The sequence below is a fragment of the Octopus sinensis genome, linkage group LG4 (genome assembly GCF_006345805.1).
Source record: "Octopus sinensis linkage group LG4, ASM634580v1, whole genome shotgun sequence".
In the NCBI taxonomy this organism is placed as follows: domain Eukaryota; kingdom Metazoa; phylum Mollusca; class Cephalopoda; order Octopoda; family Octopodidae; genus Octopus; species Octopus sinensis.
The window spans coordinates 150198295-150214415 of record NC_043000.1 but is presented as its reverse complement, the minus strand read 5'-3'; the positions used below and the strand labels follow the sequence as shown (position 1 = coordinate 150214415).

General features: G+C 34.8%; 1 protein-coding gene across 7 annotated transcripts in view; it reads right to left on the bottom strand.

The window, feature by feature from the left end:
• Positions 1-16121, bottom strand: part of LOC115211112 (cAMP-regulated phosphoprotein 21) — a 242178-nt gene that overhangs the window by 11524 nt on the left and 214533 nt on the right. For 6 of the 7 annotated variants that reach the window (XM_029780027.2, XM_029780028.2, XM_029780031.2 and 3 more), the window contains one exon: positions 7386-7487. The exons of the other annotated variant lie outside the window; for it this stretch is intronic. In XM_029780027.2, the coding sequence (XP_029635887.1) occupies positions 7386-7487 (102 nt within the window). The remainder of the gene's footprint in view (positions 1-7385; positions 7488-16121) is intronic. 7 annotated transcript variants of the gene reach the window in all.

Below are 16121 nucleotides of genomic sequence, written 5' to 3'. Positions count from 1 at the left end.
TCAGGAATCTTGCAAAATGAATTGATACACATCTTTATATATAAAAGTGAGGTTGTGTGTCTGTCTCTTACGATTTAGATTCCTAACTACTCCCACATTTTGCGGTGCAGTTTAACCAAAACCGGGTATCTTATAGTCGTGATTCTTATCGAGCCCTTCTGGGTATTAGCGCGCGTCTACGATGAGTTTATGATTTAAAAAAAAATTTACCATCATTTTTTCCCATTTTAATGCATTTTTTCGCTATTATATAAGGGAAGTAACTCTCTAAAAATGTCTACGATGAGTCAACGATTTAAAAAAAAATTTACCATCATTTTTTTCCCATTTTTAATGCATTTTTTTGCTATAACTCTCTAAAAATGCTTATATAGTTATTTCCCTTACAAACCCGAGCAACGCCAGGCGATACTGCTAGTAATATATAAATTCCTCTTCTCCAAAACTGCATTTCTCTGGTACTCAGACTTCAAGAATTTATACAGAACATTAACTACACCCATCTACCCCTGATTCCTCTGTCTAGATACAAGCACTATGGCCAATGTATCATTACATTGTAACTAGTGAAATTTATTTTGCCTCCACTGAAATTAATTCTACCTCTATTATAAGAACAACAGCAGTGAATATTATCTTTAACAAGTGAAACTGATATCAAATAATGATAAATATACTGAAAGGTTTAAATGTAGTAATATTCATAGAGTTTATATTTGAGCTTCCTGTCTTAAATGTTGATATGTCTCACTGATGTCACCAAAATGTATAAACAAAATTATTTTCCACGTACATACAATAGTCAGATGTAAAATAAAAGAGCTGTCTGCAACATTTAGCTCTGCATGTCTGTATAGTAGCAAAGCTTTTAAAATAAGGATAAATCATCACCATCATTGCTTAATGTCTGCCTTCCATGCTGGCATGGGTCAAAATCTTAAATCAGATTCACATACAAAATCCATCAAATATTTAATTTAAATGCATTCTCTTTTTACTTGTTTCAGTCATTTGATTGCGGCCATGCTGGAGCACCGCCTTTAGTTGAGCAAATTGACCCCGGGACTTATTCTTTGTAAGCCCAGTACTTATTCTATTGGTCTCTTTTGCCGAACCGCTAAGTGACGGGGACGTAAACACACCAGCATCGGTTGTCAAGCAATGCTAAGGGGACAAACACAGACATACACACAAACACACACATACATATATATACATATATACGACGGGCTTCTTTCAGTTTCTGTCTACCAAATCCACTCACAAGGCATTGGTCGGCCCGGGGCTATAGCAGAAGACACTTGCCCAAGATGCCACGCAGTGGGACTGAACCCGGAACCATGTGGTTGGTAAGCAAGCTACTTACCACACAGCCACTCCTGCACCTATTACGTATTTTGTGTGAATAACAGAGCCAGAAATTATATACAAATTGTATAAGTTTAGGCAGTATGAGCATGTTTCCTAACCAAGGGATCTATCTGTGACCTACAATAGAACTAGTAGAATATACACATTTATCTTCTTTTAAAAGCTTCCATTGCAGGGGTCAAGATATAATAATCTGAGTGGGAGACACCATCTCTTGGAAATTTTTGTCCTTGTGAAGCATTTCTGCTGCAATTTTGAAACACCCTTTTTGTCAGACAGGATATCAAATTCTCAGATCATCAAATTTTGAATTAACTTGACCTTCCGAAATTTAGCATTTAAATTAGATAATAAATTCAATACATTGATTATATAATTTGTTATCAATAAATGCAGTTAGTCTGTGTGCAGATTGTTACAGGAGAATTACTGTACAGCAAATCAGAGGAAGGCTGAAATGAATTCATATTTTAACTTTACAGCTCTATAGGTTGATTAGCAAATCATATAAATGCTGAATTTTTATCATGTGCCTTTTCTGCATATTAGATAGGCTTTTCCAAGTTCTCTTCATCAAGTTTATATTTGTATTGAGTGGCTGTCTTCATCTTGATAAGCTACCTTAGTAAATGGTTTCAGTTTCTATTGAGGCAGTTTGAAAAGATTTGCTGTCTTGGTAGTTAATTACAATCACTTTTTAAACAACTTACAGGAAGTGCCTCTTGTTGACAATTAATCATCATCATCGTTTAACGTCCGTTTTCCGCGCTAGCACGGGTTGGACGGTTCGACCGGGGTTTGGGAAGCCAGGGGCTGCACCAGGCTCCAGTCTGATCTGGCAGTGTTTCTACAGCTGGATGCCCTTCCTAACACCAACCACTCCACGAGTGTTGTAGGTGTTTTTTACGTGCCAGGGGAGTCTGGCATCGTCCACGATCGGTTGGTGCTTTTAACGTACCACCGGCACAGAAGCCAGTCAAGGCGGCGCTGGCATCGTCCACGTTCGGCTGGTGCTTTTTATGTGCCACCGGCACAGAAGCCAGTTGAGGCAGCGCTGGCATCGGCCATGTTCAGATGGTGTTTTTTATGTGCCACCGGCACAGAAGCTAGTCGAGGCGGCACTGGCATCAGCCACGTTCGGATAGTGCTTTTTATGTGCCACCGGCACAGAAGCCAGTCAAGGCAGCGCTGGCATCGGCCACGTTCGGACGGTGCTTTTTATGTGCCACCGGCACAGGTATCACAACTACTATTTCCATTGATATTTATTTCGATGTTCATGTACTTGACTCAATAGGTCTCCTCAAGCACAGCGGATGTTCTGGTAGTAAATTTTCCTTTTGAGGTATGTTTTTCCTACTGTTATTTTATATGCATATAATAGATCTCTTCAAACCTTGGAGCATTGAAGACTAACTAAGCACTATAAATCTAGCCTCATGAAGCAAGTCTCTAAAAGGTGCCTTCTATTTTGTGGATTTTCTTTGACTACTTTTGCATCAATCCTATCCTTGATGAACTGTACTCTCCAAATAATATTATATTTGAACATAGTATCACCATAATTTCAAGAATATTGACAATTCTTTTTGCATATCACTGTAAAAGATCTTTTTATTGTTCCAAGAATGCAGCTACCAAGAAGACCTTGAAGCAAAACCAATATATTTTTCTTTCTTAACATTTTGAAAAATATGGTCTTTCATTTAATAAAAATATTTTAGATCTTCTAAGATTTAATATAAACTCATTTTTTTGAATTCGATCAAACTTTTTTCATTTTAGTGTTGTTATTGTCACAGTAGAAAAAAAAAGGGTTTGGTGATGAGTATCCACTTGTTCTATCAAATAAACTACAAACTCATTGAACCAGTGAGTAAATGGCTGTGTATTCTAAACAAGTGAAATCATATAATTCTCAGGTAGAGTTTGTGAGACAGGCCAGCCCTTTTGAATTACCAATACAGATTGTCCAATGGACTCCAAAACAGTTTTTGTCAACCGAATTTCACTTATGGTTTGGGTCAAGATACTTTGTTCAAGATACCACATAGTGGAATGGAAATTGGGATCTCATGATTGTGAAGTAAATTTTTTAACCACCCAGCTATCTCTTATAGCTGGTAGCAAAAATGTGGCTCATTCAAGAAAACAATATAATAGGACTCACACACACAGCTTCTAAATTTTTATTATTACCAAATTTCTGAATTACTAATTAGTTAACTGAGTATGTATCATGTGATTTTCAGCTTATTGATTTGTCATTTACAGAAAATTAGTTTTTGCTTTTTTCTTTTTTTCTCAAAAATTTCTTAAGTTTTGATATTTTTTTCCATTGAAAATAATAAAACAGGTTTACTTTGATCACAATTAAGCTGGAAAGAATAATTTCTCGTTATGTAATTTTATCATTTCCTACATTAATTTGTATTGATATATTAAGTGGGTTGTTAAAAACAAATTCCATTTATGAATCAGAATGGAATAAAATTAATCAATAATTTAGATCAATGGTTAGAGGGCATTCATTTCTACCACTTCAACTTCCTAATTAACACAACAGGTCAGTTAAGTTCAGAGGAAAACAAATCAGAAAGCAACAATTACAGCAGTTCAGCTTCGCCATCTCAACATTACTTCAGGAACTAAACATGATATAATGAATGGAAAACAAATAAAGCAAGTATCTTAATAAACACAGCACTTAGAGCTTTCTGTGACAAAACTTCCTGTTTATTCTTAGAACGTATAAAATGCAGATCTATTTTTGTTTTGAAACACTATGGACAATTTAAATTTTTTAAAATATTTTTAATATTTAGGCGCAGGAGTGGCTGTGTGGTAAGTAGCTTGCTAACCAACCACATGGTTCTGGGTTCAGTCCCACTGTGTGGCATCTTGGGCAAGTGTCTTCTGCTATAGCCCCGGGCCGACCAATGCCTTGTGAGTGGATTTGGTAGATGGAAACTGAAAGAAGCCTGTCGTATATATGTATATATATATATATATATGTATGTGTGTGTTTGTGTCTGTGTTTGTCCCCCTAGCATTGCTTGACAACCAATGCTGGTGTGTTTACGTCCCTGTCACTTAGCGGTTCGGCAAAAGAGACCGATAGAATAAGTACTGGGCTTACAAAGAATAAGTCCCGGGGTTGATTTGCTTGACTAAAGGCGGTGCTCCAGCATGGCCACAGTCAAATGATTGAAACAAGTAAAAGAGAGAGTAACCACTAAGAGAAGATTGAGGAAAGTATAGTAAATAGCACAGAAAATAAATTCTTGATTTACAGAAATTATCCTCACTTCAGGAGATGGTGAGCAAACACCCAGAGATAATTGCTACTGATTTTGAATTAGAAGGGGAGATGGATTTGAGAATTCTCATCAATTAACATGCCAGAGATATCCATGAAGATGTGTTTTTGCCTTAACAGATGTCAGCAGTATAACACCGTCCTTACTTGACTCCTACCAGACAGAAAACTTATATGAAAAAACATATAAGAAAAAAGAAGAAAGCATCCATGGCCTTTGGTAATTTAGGTAATTAAAATGAAAATGATAGACCTACAGTGAAACACATTTCAGTTGTGACCATCTATTTGTATTTTTTTTAGGACAGAGTATAATTGTATTATTAGTATAATTAGAGCTTCATTATTCAATGTGTTTCTCTTTTTCCTTTTAATATGATTTGAGGGGTATTTGGCATCTATTTCTAGTTTGAACAACCAGCAACATTTAAATGTGGTAGCATTCAAGCTCAATCATTTGTTTAAATGTTAAGATATTTAAAACTTTGCTGTTATGTAAATTTATGCTTTGCTGTAATCCCAATAATGGCTTCCATTATTGTCAGGACTTTGTTGGACATGATCAGATCAAAACCTGTAAAGGATGTACCCTCCTGACAGATGAGATGACACGAGAGATTAAGAATGCATGGAAAGATGTTCTTATGAAATCTACTAAACAAATCGCAGCAGCAGGTTTTAAGAGGAAGTTTGACAAATCATTTCTTTTTCAAAAACAATGAAAGCCAAATTTATTTAATCTCTAAACATTATTCCTGCGTCAAATTGTGATTGGTGATTATTTTCAAAGTTCTCTGATAAATTTAAAGAGAATTAAAGCAATTTATTATTTTCCTTTGTTTTTAAGATGTTGGCTTCTCATCCAAGTTCAGTATTAGAGTTTATTCAATCTAAAAACAATGCTAATTATTACAATCATCAAAATATTGTATATGCTACATGAATTTCTACTCATTATATGTAGATCTGAATCTTTACAGAAAAGCCTATAATTATGATCTTTAAAAAATGCATGCTTTTAGAAAATAGTTCATAATATTTATTTTCAGAAAATTCAAGAAAAAGTCAAAGAAAAAACAATATAAAACAAAAAAAACAACAACCTCAATCTAATATATAATCTACTCTAAAATGCACTCCATAATGAAATAAAAAAAAACCGAAGTGATTATATAAAGTCATTAATAAGCATTATGGAATATATAAAATAATAATAATAATCGATATCTAATGGTAAAATTAAGTGTAAGGGAAATGAGTTCCAAGATAATCTTTGAAAATTTACTGAAAACTGTTGTATTTGTGTGAGAAATTATATTGTTAAAATGATAATTGAGAAGAAAAGGAATCATTTTAAACACTCAATAAGCAAACTGAAAGGAGAAATCATCTGATTCCAAATTTAAATGTTATTGCATCAAATCCTATCAAAATCACATTTTATGACATTTAACATTTTTATGTCTTTTTCTTTACTACCCACAAGGGGCTAAACACAGAGGAGACAAACAAGGACAGACAAATGGATTAAGTCGATTACATCGACCCCAGTGCATAACTGGTACTTAATTTATCGACCCCGAAAGGATGAAAGGCAAAGTCGACCTCGGCGGAATTTGAACTCAGAACGTAATGGCAGACAAAATACGGCTACGCATTTTGCCCAGCGTGCTAACGTTTCTGCCAGCTCGCCGCCTTTTAACATTTAACATTTTTATACACATATCCAAGTATTAGCTTTACAAACATGTTCCAATGCAAACTGTTGAACCCATAACAGCAACACATATTAAGAGAAAGTTTCCTAAATAATTTCATCTTTAAGGACAACACAAAAGATATTTAATCTTTAAACAGTATTCTTATGTTTGAACATAAATTATTTTCAAAGGTTTCTGATAAATTGAAAAAAAAGATAAAGGAAATTACTATTTCTTTGCTTTTTTTTAAAAGAATGTCAGACATTCAATTCGTCTTATTTATTTCCTTCCTATCCAGTCTTTCCATGTTTCCACTGTTCATATTTCACAGCAATAGATACACAAAGATAATATTTATCAATAAATCTTAAATTCATTTGATTTTATGGATTAGCAACAAGAGTGGTTTCTTTTAATCATTAAAACAAACTATGGTAACTGTTTTACAATAAGGGTTCTTAAAATAACAGGGAATATCATTCATGAATAATTCTGTTAGTCTTTGGACTTGAATTTCATGCAATTCCTTACATTATAAAAAATCAAAAAAAAAACATGTCAGTAAACCCTTAAAAAAACATGTCAGTAAACCCTTCATATAACTATTAGTAACACTATGGCAGTCACAGCCATAAACCAAATTTCATTGAGAAAGAATACAGGAGAACAGAATTTAACGGTCAGAGAATCAGGAATAAAAGAGATGAGAGAGAGAGAGAGAGAGAGAAAAAGGATTTCATGAAAGTCTATTAAAACTTCAAAATCCCTCAGTGATTTGTTATACAATAGATTTCAAAAGTTTAAGAAAAATAAAGCCAAAAACCATGCATTAAACTTGGTTTAGTAGTAGAGTAAGTGGTAAGAATCGGAAGAAACTAATTAAGAGCAGAATTATTTTAAACAAATTGTAATATTGGAATGAAACTGTCATGCGCACACACACAGCAATGTAAGGAAGTAACGGCAGGAATGTTGTTTAAGCAGCTGCTGTGTACCTGTCCGAGGATTTATTATCATGCTTCCTGCCGGAATGGATTCATAACCAGACACCACCAAAAAGTACTGGGGTTTAGTTTGTTGCACTGGTGATGACACACCTGATAACGGAATAAGATAACCAACTTCACTAATCAAAAGAGAGAAAAAACTAAACCTAATTTTAGATAGAAAAACATTTAATAATAACTGAGATGAAATAAAAGATGTTATAGCTATTTAAATAAAATCATAAAACTGAAATATAAAACCAAACAAAGTATTTACAGTTTATTAAAGAAAAATTGAATGAAATTAAAATGAAATTCTTATGACTGTGATAATGTAAAGCAAAAGAAAATAATTGCTTTGGGAACAGAATATAAAATAAAATTATATACAAAGAATTAGAAATGTAATTTTTAAGAAAAAGGAAAAAAAAATGCATGTATATTGTGGGTAGGGTATTAAACTGCATCTGGAGGTGAGACTCCAGTTCATGAGTTCTGGAGTTGTGGGGAGCATGGAGTCACCCCTTAATTACAATTTCTCTCAGGTCCCTTCTGATCTGGAATGATAGTGTCTGTCCAGGTCCCATCTATGAGTTAAATAGATTTCCGAGGGCTAGAGGAAGCTCCCATTATTTTTGACAAAGCTACAGGGAAAGCAGTCCTTCTAGCAGAAAGATACTCTGACATAAAACTTGCAGTCAAAATAGTACCAGTCATCTTGCAATACTTGTCACTGGAACCAATTCTATGGTGACCGAGAGAGTGGTAAAAGTGTTGTACAAGGTTTTATCACTCAAATCAAATTGATGTACAGATGTCTCACTATCATATGAACGCGAGACAGCTATCATCTGACAAGATGGGGCATTTATCATCATCTGTACATTTGTGCTTGCTGCAGTTTTCTATTATATTTTATCAACATTTCTGGGGCTGAATGCTTCTTGTATTCTACAACCTAGCAGATATCATATTTGTGAGAAAACTGATTTGCAGCCCATTTTTGTGCTTGCTTCATCTCACAAAACAGGCCCTTTAGTAGAGAACCTTAGGGCTTCAGAAGGCACTTATATTTGCAAAATGTTTATTTTATGGTTGTATGAAAATATTGAGATATTTTGTGCAAAAACACAGAAAACTTAAAACAAAAAAAAATCTGGCCCACAATCCCCCTGCCAAAAAAAAAACAAACAGAAAATTTAGAAAAAATAATAGTAATAAAAATCGTATCATGTGTATATGTATACATGTGTGTATTGTTGGTACTAGGAAAGGCATCCTGCCATAGAAACCATGCCAAAGCAGTCATTGGAGTCATCTGACTTGTCAGATCCTGTTGAACTGATGCCAGCATAGAAGATGGACATAGTAAAATGATGATGATGATGATGATGATATATATATATATATATAATGGAGATGACAACCTAATTTTCACTAGGCATGTGAGCTATGCAAATATCTAAAAAACAAAAATACTTGCCCTATATTTATCTATACATAAATGACAGCTAAATTACATTGAAGCTACAAATGCCAGAATCCACAATCTCTCAATGTCTCATAGTGACTTCACATGCATAACATTGAAAAAGACCACCACAAAGGCTAATCCTCTACTTCAGAGTCACAAAATACTTCAGCCCTAATCCAGTTACTACTCATTTTATAAATTAAGACCAACAGTAGAGAACTGCTCAAATATCTGGCAAAGTATTGATCTTCCACACACAAATATACCCAAATTAACCATCTCACTGACTAAGAAAGACTTACCATTACACAACAACTAGCTTACAAAACCCTTAGCTCTGTCTATTCCACACCATTTTGACCGAAGTCCATCCCTCCTTCCATAGTTATTCCAACTGTATCTTTCAGCCAACCAACCCCATGATAAAAATATTCTTTTACTTGTTTCAGTCATTTGACTATGGCCATTCTGGAGCATTACCTTTAGTTGAACAAATCAACCCCAGGACTTATTCTTTGAAGCCTAGCACTTATTCTATTGGTCTCTTTTGCCAAACTGCTAAGTTATGGGGAACGTAAACACGCCAACATCAGTTGTCAAGCGATGGTGGGGAGGGCAAACGCAGACACACAAACATATATGATGGGATTCTTTCAGTTTCCATCTACCAAATCTGCCCACAAGGCTTTAGTTGGCCTGAGGCTATAGTAGAAGACGTCACAAAATAGGACTGAATCTAATTTCACATAGTTGAGACGCAAGCTTCTTACCACACAACCACACCTGTGCAATCTTTTTTTTGCTAGAACATCTCTCTGAAATTCTTTTCTTGTCCAATGCTTTCCTAAATGCTTCAACTAAATCATTATTGATCTCACCAATCTAGGAGGGTCAGCAAAAAGCGTAAGTAAAAAAAAAAAATTATTACTAAAATATTGTTTTTAAATTTTTCAGATAAAAAATTATTTTTCTCACTACTAAGGCGCAGGAGTGGCTGTGTGGTAAGTAGCTTGCTAACCAGCCACATGGTTCCAGGTTCAGTCCCACTGCGTTGCACCTTGGGCAAGTGTCTTTTACTATAGCCCCGGGCCGACCAATGCCTTGTGAGTGGATTTGGTAGACGGAAACTGAAAGAAGCCTGTCGTATATATGTATGTGTGTGTTTGTGTGTCTGTGTTTGTCTCCCTAGCATTGCTTGACAACCGATGCTGGTGTGTTTACGTCCCTGTCACTTAGCGGTTTGGCAAAAGAGACCGATAGAATAAGTACTGGGCTTACAAAGAATAAGTCCCGGGGTCGATTTGCTCGACTAAAGGCGGTGCTCCAGCATGGCCGCAGTCAAATGACTGAAACAAGTAAAAGAGTAAAAGAGTAATGATATTTATTCATTAAAAAAATATATTTTATTAATTTGAAACAGAAAGAATAACAAGGCTACTGGCAGGAATAAAAGTATCTCTATTGTTTGCTGGGCTACCACGTCAATGATTACATCACAGAGCACCTGCCAAATTAATTGATGGTTTAAATTATGTCAGTGGACTAATTTCTTTTTCTATCTCAAACAGGAGCATATAATGATCAATATAATTTTATTTCATTCATAAAATTCTTTATTAATTATTATAAAATGGGTTATATATGTGTATAAAATAATTCCCCAATGAAATTACACATTTATATATTAAAAAAAAATTTTTTTTAATTTAATTTTTTAAAATTTTTTATCTAGTTTCAGCTCACAAGCTGTGGCCATGCTGGGGCACCGCCATTTTACATTGAAATATAATTTTACATTGAAAATCTTGGCAACCATTTCATTCACATCGATAATATTGCTTAGCATATATATCATAAAAGGGATTGTATATGTATTTATTCTCTAGATAAGGCTTCTGGGAAAGAAAATGTAAAAGAAGGTCTCTAATAGTAGAAAAAGAAAAGGATAAAATATAACATTGACATAGATGCCAACTTAAAGAATGCCATGGGGCTGAAATATGCAAATGACATCAAGCTGTATCTTGAGATGAAAAGGACAGATCCTGAACTCTCTAGATCTTTCCTGCAATCGGACCTGGACACAATGCAACAGTGGATCACGGAGTGGCAACTCAAGATGACTGAGGATAAGTGTACCACCACACATTTTGGGAGGAAAAACCCAGCATCCACATACTCTCTCCATAACACTAATATCAAGAAATCTTCATGTGAACATGATCTGGGCATTACAAGCTGAGTGATGCCAATGCTCTTGCTGAGTGATGTCAAGACACCCTCGACCATGACAGTTTTAGAGATGTGTTTTGTCCAGCAGTGATTTTCGCTGGACAAAACACATCTCTAAAACTGTCAAGGTCGAGGGTGTGTTGGCATCACTCAGCAAGACCGTTGCCAGCTATCTATTTAAAGTTGTATATGGCTATGATGCGGCCACACTTGGAATTTGCGTCACCAGTTTGGAACCCCTATTTTACTCAGGACATTGACCTTCTGGAAACTGTTCAGAAATGTGCAACCAAATGAATACGCTCCATCAGGCATCCACCATACTCTGAATGTCTTGCTTCCCTGGGCATAGCTACATTGAAGCTCTGAGGTCTGGCAACTGACTCAGTAAACACCCACAAAATTATTAACCATCACGCCAACAGCAAACACCTTTTTGAGCTCCATGTGTCTAATACATGTGGGCATGCCTACAAAGTCAGAAAACAGCACAACTCCTATGACATTTGGAAACATTTTTTCACACTCAGAGCTGCTGAGGCATAGAACAAACTATCTGCATCAGTTGTTAGTTGCCGAGACATTGCATCCTTTAAAACCTCCATACTTCCTGAAATTCACCAACACTACACTTGATATCCACACCTTCCATACGCATGCACAGATGTTGCTCACAACATCATAAGCGGAAAGTGTAACCTCTCGAAAGAGCTGTTCTTCACTCCTGCTCCAGAGCGTCGGCTGTGGGGTCATTCCGAAAAGCTCTATCTGCGACGATTTCATCTCAATCGAAGGAGAGGAGCTTTCTCTGTCCGGGTTGCGGATCCGTGGAATAAGTTGCCAGACGAGATGGTGAAGATGCCGACGACCGCTCGGTTCAAAGTCTCCCTTGACCTCAAGTGACCTGAACTCTTTACATGAACACCACCCTGTACATAACTCCATGTCCCCCTGCATGGCCTTGCTTTTTGCTTTTTGAGCCAAAAAATTAACTAACTAACATATCATGACTCATACACTTCACTTTCCTGACTTTTGCACATAATTCTATATACTGTATGTCCATCTCTGATGAGTTGTAGCGCACCTGAGCACTATACACAATAATTTCATTATTATTATTATTATAATAAGTAGGGAAGGCGGCATATGATGGATAACTGAGACTAGCTTTTAGCTACATAAATAAAATTTGTAGAGATGAATTCTGAAATAAATGGCATAACAATAAAAAACAGTATTTATCTCAATTGTTAGTGTTCTATCTTTTAACAGTATTTCTGTTAATTTGCTTTCCTCATCATGTCATTGTTGACAGGAATGTTTTGGGATCTCGTTACTCTAGGTCAGATTATAAATCATTATTCTTTTTAATTGAAGTAATTTACAGATAACATAATTCCATCAAGCCAGTTCTCTCTCTATGTCACACACACACACACACATTTATACAGACATACAATTTCATTATTAGAATGAGAGATGGTGAATTAATTGCCTGGAAATAAAAGTCATATTAATGATCACAACAGCTATAAATTTAGAAGGCATAAAAAACTCATTTTGCTTCATTAGCAATTTTAATAAAAGAAAACAAAAAAAAAAGATTCTATAAAGTTAATTCTGTACACACACACACACACACACACATGTATATATAAGATCTAATCTGTGAGCCTGGAAAAAATAATAAATAAATGAGAGAAAAAATAAAAACTTGTACTTATATTGACATTTACAATGGTATGGAATGGAAAGAAAGAAAAAAAGAAACAAAGAAAAATTTACTCTGAAATTAATTATTACTAAATTAATATGGATTTACTGAAATGTTAAATTCATATTTTGTCCTTGTTTCTATACTACATTTTCATAAAAAAATTGTGTGGCTTATGCATTGCAAGAAGTTGATTTATAGTTGTAAAGATGAATAATTAGATTTGTTACTAAGATGTGATTTGAACTATATTCACTGTCACATCTGCCACTTAATACAGAGTAATATAAATGACTATCAAACACTAATGAGGCTCAACAATGACTAGTCTAACTGCTTCAATGTATAACCATAATCCTTGTTGAAAGTGGTAAGGGAGCTGAGACAATGTAGGGTCTTTGTGGTTGCCACAACAAATAATTTGTTAAGCTGATGGAAATGACGAGAGGGTCATCATTTTTTACCTTTAATTGTACAATACTGAGTATTTGCCTACTCTGTATGCTCCAGCTGTTAAGCAATTAACAATAGTTCTTAATTTTGAGATTTTGTGTGAGTTGTGACATAAGTAAAGATGTTAGTTAGTTAATTTTTTGGCTCAAAAAGCAAAAAGCAAGGCCATGTAGGGGGACATGGAGTTATGTACAGGGTGGTGTTCATGTAAAGAGTTCAGGCCACTTGAGGTCAAGGGAGATTTTGAACCGAGCGGTCGTCGGCATCTTCACCATCTCGTCTGGCAGCTTATTCCACGGATCCGCAACCCGGACGGAGAAAGCCCCTCTCCTTCGATTGAGATGAAATCGTCGCAGATAGAGCTTTTCGGAATGACCCCGCAGCCGACACTCTGGAGCAGGAGTGAAGAACAGCTCTTTCGAGAGGTTACACTTTCCGCTTATGATGTTGTGAGCAAGAATGAGATCTCCACGTCGTCGTCGTTTTTCTAGAGAATAAAGGTCGAGCGTCTTCAGCCTTTCTTCATAAGACAAATTCTTGAGACCAAGAACCATGCAGGTTCATCAATGGTTATATTGATCACTGGCTCAAATATTTATGTTACTTTCACCAATAGTTAGCAAAGTGGGTTTTAAATAAATGAAAACTTAGTCAATGATAGATATTAGTGAGTGGCCACTGTTAAAAATGTGGCTTTGACTGAAAGATTAAGATAAGCCTTGCAAGCTTAACTTACTCTTTTGGTCAGGTGAGTTAACAGCAATTTTTGCTTCTTACTAAAGAGTACTATAGAATATATCTATAGTTTTTTTTAGCCAACACTGTATATATAAACATAGTTAAACATTTTGTATACACAGTATTTTTATGGACAGAAAAAGAGGGATTAAATAGATTAGTTTCAATTCTGTGTTAGGATTTCATCAGTGATTGAGTAACTTTTTTTAACTGCTCACGGACACACTACTTATAAACTCACTATTACTAAGGGCTTAAGTCAATTGGACAGCCAGTTTGCTTATTTAACTGGTTAACTCCTCTTTTTTTTTTTGTTGTCAAAGAAATTATATATATATACAGATAAGATGTTTGCATCTGTCTATGCATACAATGTTGGGTAAAATCTATCAATTATATTTTGTAGTGCAATATAAAAAATCTGTAAGAAACAAAAGTTAAAATACAGTACAAAGATAAGCATACACATAGAAATAGCAGAATTGTGGATGACGAGGAAAAGAATCAAGTAGAAAGAAAGGCAAATAATTAAAACATCTACAATTTCCTTTCACTAGCTCAATATAAATTTTAAAAACTGATGTTTAAAAGGTTTTCTAAACAAAATCCAAACTAAAAGACTTTAAACCTGCTATTACATGAGAAACTGGTATTAACTTGGGACTAAAAATAAACATACAGGAATAAATACTGACAGGATTTGAGATCCTTATGCAGATCTACATCATAAATAAAGGGAACCCTCAGAGGTCAAAAAGGTTTAACCCCTTACCCAGCAGAAACGAATATATGCGTTTTGACCGAAATCGTTTTTTTCTATCTCTGGCGAGTTAACTCGTCAAAAGATAGACTCGCCAAAATCGACAATAAACGAGTTCCTTCGTCTAAAAACGGGTTAACTCGTTTCTGCCCAAAGCGGTAATTTAAAATCAATATTATTGAATTAAAATTCATAATAAATAAGGTTTGAAATATACCTCGAAATCACCATTCAAAACATAGTAAAATAAAACAATTAAAAAATATGTCTGAAAAAATACATTTATTTTCAAAATAATTGTTGGGTAAGGGGTTAATAAACTTATAGTTGGATTTATTCTTTAATGCACAACCCTTAACTACTGAATTGTAATGGTGTTTCTCAAACTGATAAAATCAAAACAAGTAAAGTATCTAGTTAGTCAATGGTACTTTGAGTTTATACATTTATTGTAAATTGTTATTAGAATATGATTAAATAAGTTACTGGTTTGAAGGTAATTCACAATTAAGGAATTCTTAATCGGTTTTCAATCAAAAATACTAACTGAACATACTTTTGTTACCTATAGTCACAATATTATTATTATCTTATGTTTGACTTTTGCTTTGCATTTATACAAGTTGGTTCCAAGTTTCACCCAAAGACCTCAAGAGACAAGTTAGAAGTTCATGTTAGTATTATGCCTAGGGTGCCATATATTTGGTTTTGTACATAGTGTTGTTCTAGAGAATGTTTAAGAAACCATAAGAAAATTATGTGTTTGTTATAAAATTTGAGATTACATAGACAGTATTTTATGTGGGATATGGGCAGTTCCCATGAGCACTATCTTTTGAATTTCTGCCATTTTGGGGTTTCTTGATATCTGAGCTAGGTAGCAATCAGCCCCTTTTACTATCATTCTTAGGGCACCTATGACAACAGGTATTGTTTTAGTCTTCTGGTTCTACATTTTGCTAATTTTTATTTCAAGATCTTTATACTTGGTCAGTTTTTGGTAGGTCTTGACAGACACATTTATATCAATTGGGACAGTCATATCATTGAGGAGGCATGAATTTTTGTCTGAAGTCTTTCAATATGATGTCTGGCCTATTTGCATCTATCTTTCTGTTAGTTTGAATGGTGACGTTCCAGAGGAGTGAGATGTGATCATTTTCAAGCACTGGGGGTGGTTTGTGTTTCCACCAGTTTTTATCATGGAACAAGTCCAGGTTTTTGAAAATTACTCAGTGAATATACTGTGCAGCTCTATCATGCCTGTTGAGATACTCTGTAGGTGCAAGAAAACTGCACATGGAGACAACATGATCAATTTTGTAGCTGGATGTCCTTCCTCTCACTAACCTTTACCACTTTTTCAAATAA